This window comes from Labrus mixtus, chromosome 2 (genome assembly GCF_963584025.1).
Source record: "Labrus mixtus chromosome 2, fLabMix1.1, whole genome shotgun sequence".
NCBI classification, from domain to species: domain Eukaryota; kingdom Metazoa; phylum Chordata; class Actinopteri; order Labriformes; family Labridae; genus Labrus; species Labrus mixtus.
In genome coordinates, this window is record NC_083613.1 from 34533653 (window position 1) to 34545528 (window position 11876).

The 11876-nt window shown below is 44.2% G+C and overlaps 1 protein-coding gene across 1 annotated transcript in view; it reads left to right on the forward strand.

Annotated features, from left to right (window-relative positions):
- LOC132994592 (UTP--glucose-1-phosphate uridylyltransferase-like) overlaps window positions 1-11876 on the forward strand; it is a 12365-nt gene extending 489 nt beyond the window's left edge. The window contains exons 2-10 of the mRNA XM_061065049.1: window positions 116-180; window positions 1085-1231; window positions 5111-5296; window positions 7356-7489; window positions 8711-9008; window positions 9094-9291; window positions 9566-9808; window positions 11338-11442; window positions 11556-11876. Coding sequence (XP_060921032.1) covers window positions 116-180; window positions 1085-1231; window positions 5111-5296; window positions 7356-7489; window positions 8711-9008; window positions 9094-9291; window positions 9566-9808; window positions 11338-11442; window positions 11556-11663 — 1484 coding nt within the window. The 3' untranslated portion in view covers window positions 11664-11876. The remainder of the gene's footprint in view (window positions 1-115; window positions 181-1084; window positions 1232-5110; window positions 5297-7355; window positions 7490-8710; window positions 9009-9093; window positions 9292-9565; window positions 9809-11337; window positions 11443-11555) is intronic.

An 11876-nucleotide genomic window follows, 5' to 3' on the forward strand; every position in this document is an offset into this window, starting at 1 on the left:
AAACCCCGTTCAGCGCCTTCAGCGCCCTGACTCTTAATCAGCTGTGTTTAGTCGCTGCACTCACAGCTGGTTTTCTTTCAGTATATAAAAGTGGATTTGACTTTGTAACGTGCAGATGAGGTAGCCCTGCAGCGTTCGGCCCACTGGAAGGCTTCCAGAGCGCTGGCCAATCAGAAGGAAGTGGGCACTGGGGGGAGGCGGGGCTTAAAGAGAATCCATGTGTATCTGATTCATTCATAAAACAAATATTTGTCAAGTGTTGCACACACACACACACACACACACACACACACACACACACACACACACACACACACACACACACACACACACAGAGTCCATTAGTTCATCTTATCACGCAGCACGTGGACTGTGTGGTGAAACATGAGGTCAACAACCCCGAGGACACAGACACACGCTCGCACGCACGCTCGCACGATGTGAGCTGATGATAGAACGCAGCGAGTGGGAGGGGGTGGTGACTTTGATTTAATTACTGACATGAATTCATGACGTGTTTTAAAATCTGCAGGAGGATAAAATTGTGTTCCTGCCTCTTCATTCAGCTACATTTCAGGTTATATTTTTCAGATTAACCAATCAGGAAGCAGATGTGCAGGTCAACCAGCTGGTTGACTGTTTAGGGTTACTTTGGGCATGAATGGTGCTATAAATGATGTGAAAAGATATATATTTTTTCTACCCGTACGTTTGCTCTGATTCTGTGGAGCTGTGCCGAGTCACTCCCGGTATTTTCCACAGTTTTCAGACAATGATAATTATGTACAGCAGCGCCACCCATTGGACATAATCTGTGTTACATACACTATTCAATGATGTGAATGAGGATAAACAGCCAAAGATAGGTTTTCAGAGTTTTAAATACAGCCATATGGCGGCGGAAAAAAGGTCTACCGCGTGGTTACAATGCAAGTCAAAGGGAGAAGAAGACATGGATATGTGTGGGATTGTGTGATCATATCGGTTTGCATGATTTTAGTCTCTCGACCATGAGTCTGCTGATGAACATGAGGGTGTTTATGTTTTGGTGTGCTGAAGCACAGCTGACAGCTTTTTGTTTTAGTCACGACGTGTCACTGATGTTCGGCTTGTTCTGTTTCAGATCTCCAGAAAAGACTTTGATGGATTCAAGAAGCTCTTCCACAGATTTCTGCAGGTCAAAGGTCCCTCGGTCGACTGGGCCAGAATCAACCGACCGCCGGAGGACTCGGTGAGCAGCACACACTCACTCCCCCTCCCCCGACAAGTCCCAGTGTTTGCCACAGGTCAGAGTTCCATGTTGCAATCCGCTGAGGTGGAGTTCAGACGTCAGAGCAGCAGGCTGATCGGACACAAACACAGACATTAATCACCAGTCCAAATAAATAAAATATCACAGAAGCGTCTCAGTGGACAGAAGATATAACACAACGTCCACGCTGCATCATGGAGAGTGAGAGGCTTGATTCAAAGCGGAGGTAAATCCTCCATCTTGATTTGATCGGCTGCCTCGTCCAAAAGTGGCACTGACGGCCGCTGTGACTCGGCGTCTTGAGCTGAAAAGTTTATAATTTTGGTAATTTTTATAACTGGCCAAAAAAACGCTAAAATAACACGTCATGCAGCTGCAGAGAAGAGCGCCCGACAAGCGTGCTGTGACAGGAAGACAACAGCTTTCTAGCGATTTTACTAGAATCATATTGAATTTTAAAATCCTGGTATCATGATGACCCAGTGAAGACATCTGTTCTAGGGCTGCAACTAACGATTATTTTAATCATCCATTAATCGGTTAATTATTTTTCTGATTAATTGGATAAAAAAAATAAAAAAACATTTTGAATTTCCACACGTTTATTCAAAAACAGAACATTAGTTCATTGACAGTGCAAACAAAAGTGCAAAAACAACAGGTTACTGCTTGAACGTCTCCATGAGCTTTGTGAAATGGGTCCTTGAGGGAAGAGTGTAGCCAGGGTTCAAGGTGGAGATCATTGTAGTGAAGTTACATCTTTATTTTCAACCATCGTCAGAGGCCTCATGTCAGCGACGAGCATGTTGAGGATGCTATTTGTCAAGACGGATGCTTGCTGTGGTGTACATGATGTTTTCTGCAATGACAAAGATAGTATTAGTATGTAAAACAGCACAATTTAAATCAAATCAATATGCCTTGTTGTTTTAGTTATGAATTATTGTTATGTAAAGGCAAGTAAGTAACCCAAAGAGCACTTACAGACAACACACGTTTTTATAATATATATTTATTTACACTCATACAGGTACCCTAAAACAACTTATTTACACAAATTGAATTAAGTGTCTAAATGCACTTGCATACAGTGCTGTGTATTAACTCTCACCTTATTACAGAAAACTAACACTGGACGCTTAATCATTAAATTATTAAATCATTGTAGTAAGTACATTCGTTTTTAATTGTTTATTTACAGCAAGCTGACAAAGTGCTTTAAAAAAACATTAAAATAAAATGTAAAACACACACCTACACAAATATATTCCAACGTCAACAGAAAATAATATGTGAAAAAAGCAAAGAATATATCTGACAATGTATTGAAAGTGGAAATATTAAAGTTTTCTTTAGTCTAAGCTTGTTTGGCGTTGGCAAAGTAAAACATTTTCTCTACCGCCGTCATTAACCAGCTAACGCTAACGTTACTTTAATTAACTTTTCATGCTTGTCAAGCTGGATAAAAAGTAAACACAAGCACCAGCCGAGCAACCGGAGAGACTAACTAACGTTACATTTTCTACATGGGATTTTGTAGTGACTTACCCTGCTGTCGAGCTCCCTTCCTAGTCAGCGATGACTCCGACATGTTTACTTTTCAGGTTCTGCATCATCACTGTGGTGCTCCCGTGCCGCGCCATATCGCTAGTGCAAAGCTTGCTAACTCATGTTTTTATGCATTAAGTGCTCCCACACTTTAGAAGATTTCGTTGAACCGTTCTCTCCGCTCTGCCATGTTTAAAGGTCCCATATTCTTCTTCTTCTGGTTTTATATGCTCTTTAGTGTGTTTTCCAAGTGTCCTGTGCATGTTTAGTCACATCTATGTGCAAAAACTCAAAGTCCACAGACACGCGGCTTCTCCTACGTCCTCCTGTTAGCTGTAGCATTAGCTGCATGTAACGCTCGGTTCTAGCCCCTCTCCATAAAAATTTGTCAGTCCGACGTCATTGTCAGTGTGAGATCACTGATCTAAGCCCATTGGCTCATGTTGAAATTTCCGAGAAGCGTGCTGAGCAACTGACCAATAACGACAGAGCGGCTCGGCAGACCAATCAGAGCAGACTTGGCCCACGTGGGGTCTAGCAGTGTGGGGTCAACAGAGTGTAGCTGACGGACTCAGAGCGTAGAGGGAGCAAGGAGGAGCAGTACATGAAAACAGACACTTTAGACTTTAAAGTTTAGAACTTTATCTATTGTGAACGTACAAAAGTAGGTACATAGATTAAATATATCAACCCCAAAAAGGGCAGAATATGGGCTCTTTAATATCCGAAATACCGGCTCCGCTCTCTCACGCTCTAGCTCCGCCACGCTGTGCTGCTGTCGGCATGTAAACAGTTCGGCGTGTACGTCACCACAATCTGCGACATAGGGAGTGACGCAACGAATTGATAATAAAATTTTGTTGCCAACACTTTATTAATCGATTTTTACCGATTTTATCGATTCGTTGTTGCAGCACTAATCTGTTCCCTCCAGAGGAGTGTGAAAAAGAAAAAGTGGTACTGCCCCTTTAAATGACTCGACTACTACAGAATGAAAAGACGAGCGCCAAGCTTCAGAGACGAGCGAGCGTAACCAGATCTGAGTACAGAGGACGGACAGACTCGAGCCAACTATTTATCAGCAGCATGACATTTCACACACACACACACACACACACACACACACACACACACACACACACACTCCCCCCGTGTTCCCAGAATACCCAGCACAGTGAAGGTTAGCTCTAAGAATAGGGTGACCTCCGCAGCATCTGAAGGTCTGGATTTAGAGCGCACAGACGCTGACACTCGTCTCCCACGCTGCTCGACATCAGCTGTTTGTTTAGTTGTATACATTTTCACATCAGTACAAGGACTAGCCGATTTAAGAAATCCGGTGTATGAGATTAACTTTTACTACCGCAACACGAAACATGCTGCATCCTATAAACCGGCTCTTTCACTTAACGTTAATGTGACACGTTGTGAGGTCAGAAGACTTCAGCAAGTTTCTCTTCTTCACTTAGAATTCACATAGAATCAAATGCATGACACACACACACACACACACACACACACACACACACACACACACACACACACATGCACACACACACACACACACACACACACAGTGCTGTCATGTGTTGCTGCTGATCTTCCAAAGGTCAGACCTGAAATTGATCCCACACACTGTGAAGTTCTGACGCCACGCAGGCTTCACTAAGAAATAATAAAAAGCCGAAGATGTGCACACAGATTTATAAACTGAGGGGCTCCAGAATAAAGTTCCACTGTGGTCCAACACTAGACCCTCAGACCACCTCTCAGCTGTAAACATCTGTATCTGGGTACTCGTGTTTGGATCAGTTCAGGTCCAAATCTCCACATTTGAGTCCAAAGTTTTTAAATCCTACTCTCTGTGTTCGAAACATGCACAGACACTGCCCTCTACAGGCCGAACCCGGCTACTGCAGTTTAATTTTTCTACTAGCTGATCTGATCTGGAGGAAGGTGGCATATGTGGTGAAGCTTTCACTGCCAAACCCGATAGCAAATTGTGGAGGCGTCGAGAGGATCGACAATAACGGACATCGAAGCAGCTCGCTGTGAAATACAGCGAATGTAAAGTGCAAAAACGGGGTGATATGTTTGAATATGTTAAAGTCTGAACGTTCAAATCCTCCAGGGTTAGCATGGATGGATGTTTTTTTTTAAATCAACAAGTTCATGTTACCAGTCAACATGTTTAGATCTCTCATGTTCAACCACGTTATTGGTTTGAATCATTTAAACAAAAAATATAATCTAGGAGGATGTTGTTTTCTTTGTTTACAAGCTGACATGTTTTCTCTGCTGTTTTCTCAGATTCAGCCGTATGAAAGGATCAGGTCGAAGGGTCTCCCCGACAACATCAGTGCCAGCCTCAACAAGTTGGCTGTGGTCAAACTGAACGGGGGTCTGGGAACCAGCATGGGCTGTAAGGGTCCGAAGAGTCTGATCAGCGTCCGCAACGAGAACACCTTCCTGGACCTGACGGTGCAGCAGATCGAGGTACACAAACCACGCATGAAACACACAGATGTGAAGCTCTGGCTCTGAAGCTCTGAAGCTCTGAAGCTCGGAAGCTCTAAAGCTCTGAAGCTGTAAAGCTCTAAAGCTCCGAAGCTCTGAAGATGTGACGCTCTAAAGCTCTGAAGCTGTGAACATGTGAAGCTCAAGAGCTCTAAAGCTCTTAAGCTCTGAAGCTCTAAAGCTGTGAAGCTCTAAAGCTCTAGAGATCTGAAGCTCTAAAGCTGTGAAGCTCTAAAGCTCTGAAGTTTGGAAGCTCTAAAGCTCCGAAGCGCTAAAGATGTGAAGCTCTGAAGCTCTAAAGCTGTGAAGCTCTGAAGCTGTGAAGCTCAACAGCTCTAAAGCTCTTAAGCTCTAAAGCTGTGAAGCTCTAAAGCTCTAGAGATCTGAAGCTCTAAAGCTGTGAAGCTCTAAAGCTGTGAAGCTCTAGAGATCGGAAGCTCTAAAGCTGTGAAGCTCTGAAGCTCTAAAGATGTGAAGCTCTAAAGCTGTGAAGCTCTAAAGCTGTGAAGCTCTAAAGCTCTAGAGATCTGAAGCTCTAAAGATGTGAAGCTCTAAAGCTGTGAAGCTCTAAAGATGTGAAGCTCTAGAGATCTGAAGCTCTAAAGCTGTGAAGCTCTGAAGATGTGACACTCTAAAGCTCTGAAGCTGTGAAGCTCAAGAGCTCTAAAGCTGTGAAGTTTTGAAGCTCTGAAGCTCTAAAGCTGTGAAGCTCTGAAGATGTGACACTCTAAAGCTCTGATGCTCTGCAGCTCTAAAGCTGTGAAGCTCTAAAGCTCTAGAGATCTGAACCTCTAAAGCTGTGAAGCTCTAGAGATCTGAAGCTCTAAATCTGTGAAGCTGTAAAGCTCTGAAGCTCTGAAGCTGTGAAGCTCTAAAGCGCTAGAGATCTGAAGCTCTAACGCTGTGACGCTCCAAAGCTGTGAAGCTCTAAAGCTCTAGAGATCTGAAGCTCTAAAGCTCTGAAGCTGTGAAGCTCTAAAGCTGTGAAGCTCTAAAGCTCTAGAGATCTGAAGCTCTAAAGATGTGAAGCTCTAAAGCTCTAATGCTGTGAAGCTCTAAAGCTCTAGAGATCTGAAGCGCTAAAGCTGTGAAGCTCTGAAGCTCTAAAGCTGTGAAGCTCTAAAGCTCTAGAGATATGAAGCTCTAAAACTGTAAAGCTCTGAAGCTCTAAAGATGTGAAGCTCTAGAAATCTGAAGCTCTAAAGATGTGAAGCTCTAAAGCTGTAAAGCTCTGAAGCTCTAAAGATGTGAAGCTCTGAAGCTCTAAAGATGTGAAGCTGTAAAGCTCTGAAGCTCTAAAGATGTGAAGCTCTAAAGCTCTGAAGCTCTAAAGATGTGAAGCTCTGAAGCTCTAAAGATCTGAAGCTCTAAAGCTCTAGAGATCTGAAGCTCTAAAGCTGTGAAGCTCTAGAGATCTGAAGCTCTAAAGCTGTGAAGCTCTAAAGATGTGAAGCTCTAAAGCTGTGAAGCTCTAAAGCTCTAGAGATCTGAAGCTCTAAAGATGTGAAGCTCTAAAGCTGTGAAGCTCTAAAGATGTGAAACTCTAGAGATCTGAAGCTCTAAAGCTGTGAAGCTCTGAAGATGTGACACTCTAAAGCTCTGAAGCTGTGAAGCTCAAGAGCTCTAAAGCTGTGAAGCTCTTAAGTTTTGAAGCTCTAAAGCTGTGAAGCTCTAAAGCTCTAGAGATCTGAAGCTCTAAAGCTGTAAAGCTCTGAAGCTCTAAAGATGTGAAGCTCTGAAGCTCTAAAGCTGTGAAGCTCTAGAGATCTGAAGCTCTAAAGCTGTAAAGCTCTGAAGCTCTAAAGATGTGAAGCTCTGAAGCTCTAAAGATGTGAAGCTCTAAAGCTCTGAAGCTCTAAAGATCCGAAGCTCTGAAGCTCTAAAGATGTTAAGCTCTAAAGCTCTGAAGCTCTAAAGATCCGAAGCTCTAAAGATGTGAAGCTCTAAAGATGTGAAGCTCTAAAGATGTGAAGCTCTAAAGATGTGACGTTTTGAAGCTCTTCTCTGTGAATAACTTTGTTTTAAAATATGTTTTCAGCATCTGAACAAAACTTTCAACGCCGACGTGCCGCTCGTCCTCATGAACTCCTTCAACACCGACGACGACACCAAGAAGATCCTGCAGAAATACAAACACCACCGAGTCAACATCCACACCTTCAACCAGAGCAGGTACACACACACACTAACACACACTAACACACACTAACACACATGCACATGCACACACACACTAACACACACACACGCACACACTAACTAACACACACACACACTAACACACACACACACACACTAACACACGCACACACACACACTAACACACACACACGCACACACTAACACACACACACACACACTAACACACACACACACACACTAACACACGCACACACACACACTAACACACACGCACACTAACACACACTAACACACACACACACACACACACACTAACACACACACACACACACTAACACACACACACTAACACACACACACACACACACTAACACACACACACACACACACACACACTAACACACACACACACACACACACACACACACACACACACACACACACTAACACACACACACACACACACACTAACACACACACACTAACACACACACACACACACACACACTAACACACACACACACTAACACACACACACACACACACACACACACACTAACACACACACACACACACACACACACACTAACACACACGCACACTAACACACACTAACACACACACACACACACACACACACTAACACACACACACACACACTAACACACACACACTAACACACACACACACACACACACACTAACACACACACACACACACACACACACACACACACACACACTAACACACACACACACACACACACACACACACACACTAACACACTAACACACACACACACACACACACACACACACACACACACACACACACACACACACACACACACACACACTAACACACACACACACACACACACACTAACACACACACACACACACACACACACACACACACACACTAACACACACACACACACACACACACACTAACACACTAACACACACACACACACACACACACACACACACACACAGACACACACACACACACACACACACACACACACACACACACACACACACACACTAACACACTAACACACACACACACACACACACACACACACACACACACACAGACACACACACACACACACACACACACACTAACACACTAACACACACACACACACACACACACACACACACACACACACACACACACACTAACACACCTCCTCTGGTCCACACCTGTAGCTGCATCACTGATGGATCCTTCTGCTCTCAGGTATCCGAGGATCAATAAAGAGTCTCTGCTGCCGGTCGCTAAAAACACGGGCCTGAGCGGAGAGAACTCGGAGGCGTGGTACCCGCCGGGTCACGGAGACATCTACACCAGCTTCCATAACTGCGGCCTGCTGGACAAACTGATCGCCGAGGGGAAGGAGTACATCTTCGTGTCCAACATCGACAACTTGGGCGCCACCGTGGACCTCTTCATCCTGCACCACCTGATGAGCCAGCCGGCCGACAGACGCTGCGAGTTCATCATGGAGGTCACCGACAAGACCCGCGCCGACGTCAAGGTCAGACCAAGTCACGGGAACAAGTCAGTGCTGGTTCTTTAAGATGTGGTTTCTGGTCTCTGAGCTCGAGTCCTCCTCCCTGCAGGGCGGGACTCTGATCCAGTACGAGGACCACCTGAGGCTGCTGGAGATCGCTCAGGTTCCGAAGGCGCACGTCGACGAGTTCAAGTCGGTCACCAAGTTCAAGATCTTCAACACCAACAACCTGTGGATCTCTCTGCCCGCCATCAAGCGGCTGCAGGAGAAGAACGCCATGGACCTGGAGATCATCGTCAACCCCAAGGTGGAGTAATGCTGGCGTCCTCCAACGACCTCCGATCCATCTCACCGCGCAGAAGTGTAAAGCGCCTGAGTTTAACGGAGAGTTACCGTAAACGCCGATGTACCAGGCGCTCTTTTAATACCAGTTACCGTCTTAAAAGTCATTACCACGGGCGCGGCCGCCTCCATCACTGCACGCCACCTGACACCATTCTCTCTCTCTCACGACGCTGTTTGAACTCATGATTTTAAAGGTCGTAGATTCTTTAAATGAACCCACAACATTCTCTCTGCAGACGCTGGACGGCGGTTTGAACGTCATCCAGCTGGAGACGGCGGTGGGCGCCGCCATCAAGAGCTTCAACAACGCCATGGGGGTGAATGTGCCGCGTAGCCGCTTCCTGCCGGTGAAGACGTCATCCGACCTTCTGCTGGTGATGTCCAACCTGTACAGCCTGGACGCCGGCTCACTCACCATGAGCAAGAAGAGGGAGTTCCCCACCACGCCGCACGTCAAGCTGGGCAGCTCCTTCACCAAGGTCAGCACCGATCGGGTTCTTTAGTACGGCGGCCCTGAGCGGCCGAAGTTATCTCGCTGGATAATCATAGTTTCCATCGCACAGTCAAGAGTTCAGCCTGTAAGCCGAGCTGGAACACATTTTATAAAACCCGACCGATACGGGATCTTTGAGAGGGAGAGAAATATTGTGATACTGATAAATCGGCCGATATCTTTCTTAGATCTGTAGAGATAAAGATAAACACATTTACTGTGTTGATCCCTCAGTTATCAAACACTTTAAAAAGATTTATAATGAAGACAAGATGGCCACTGGAAAGTAACTGAGCATTACAGCGCCCTCTGCTAGTGACAGAGAACTGCTAGTGTAATACAAAGAAACTCAAATTAAATCATATTTAATCCTCAGGCATCATTTTAATTTACGACCCTCTTAAGTCACTAAGGACAAAAATGTCCACTTCCAAAAAAACTGCTATAAAAATAGAACAGATTGATATCTTTTTCTACTTTTTTCTGCATAAATCTCTCAAACAACTTCAGCCCTGCTCAAAACTACCAAACATTCAATCATTTTTAGGAATTTAACCCTTTAAATGCCAGTTTGATTACTTGATGTCACTGTTGTTATTTATGAAAAGAAAACAAAAAAAATTGTTATTTTCCATATAACAAATATTTGGTGGCTGGGGGATTTTTTTAAATCAGTCTTGGATATGTCAAAGATTATCCAAAATATTGTCTTTGATGCATTGTTAGTTTTTGTGAAGCATCAGGTTTAAAATGTAGTTCCCTGTTTGGACATTGGAGGGACATAGCAGTTTTTTGTAAGTGGACATTTTTGTCCTTAGTGACTTAAGAGCGTAATAAAAATGTTTCACAGTGTTCTATTGATCTATTAAAGAAAAGAAGATTAGCATTCCAAAATGTCTCAAGAGAGAGACTTTCTTGCAAAGTGTGTGCCATATGCACTAACAGACAAAATGATGACCAGATGAAGAGGAAACATTTGACCAAATGGACAAAAATGTCCATAGTGATGCATGAGGGTTAACTGGTGAATAAATCGAGTAATATCGGTGCATATCTGAGATAAATTAGCCGATACCGATAGTCACTGGATATGCTGATATCGGTGATATTATCGGCTGGCTGATTTATCGGTCGCGCTCTAATATTTTATGATGAATAACCATCATTAATAACGTATGACGAGTCAGTGTGGGTGTTCTTTAAAGTAAAAAGCTTCAAAATAAGAGAAACCTTGTTCCGTCATTCTTCATAAAAACATTAGTTATGTTATGAGTGGAAATCTATTTGAAGACGATGAGATCAGAAAAAATCTCTTTGATTTAAAGTTTTACTAATATTCACTCCGACATTTCCAGATATCAGGACGAAAATATGAATGCTTCTTTCAGCCGCCGTACTTTCTCATGTCCTGGATGAAACCACTGATAGATGATGATCAGCAGCCACACAGAGACTAGACCTTCATAGGACACACTGTGAACTCTCATGTTTGTTGTGGTTTTGTTTGTGGTGCAGGTTCAGGAGTTTCTGCACCGGTTTGAGAGCATCCCCGACATGTTGGAGCTCGACCACCTCACCGTGTCCGGAGACGTCACCTTCGGGAAGAACGTCTCTCTGAAGGTGACCAATCAGAGTTCTGGCTCATCTGGTTGGGTTTGCTTTCGCAGTAAATGTATCTTTGTTCCTCCAACAGTGAAAATAAAAACTTTTTTATCATCTTATTTTCTCTCAAGGGAACCGTCATCATCATAGCGAATCACGGAGACCGGATCGATATCCCCGCCGGAGCGATGCTGGAGAACAAGATCGTTTCAGGAAACCTGCGGATCCTCGACCACTGAGGCCTTCTGGGAAAAAAAAACAGCCAACCAAACAAAGAAGCCATTTGCACCTTGAAGAGACGAACTGACGAACTGTCACAGATCGTCTTCAGTCAACATCCTCGTCCTCTCTGCAGACGTTCATGTGGAAACTTTCTGTTACTGAGAACAACCGCTGCAAAGTCTGAGTCGACTGTTTTCTGATGTGTATTAAAGAAGTGCAGCATGGGTCAA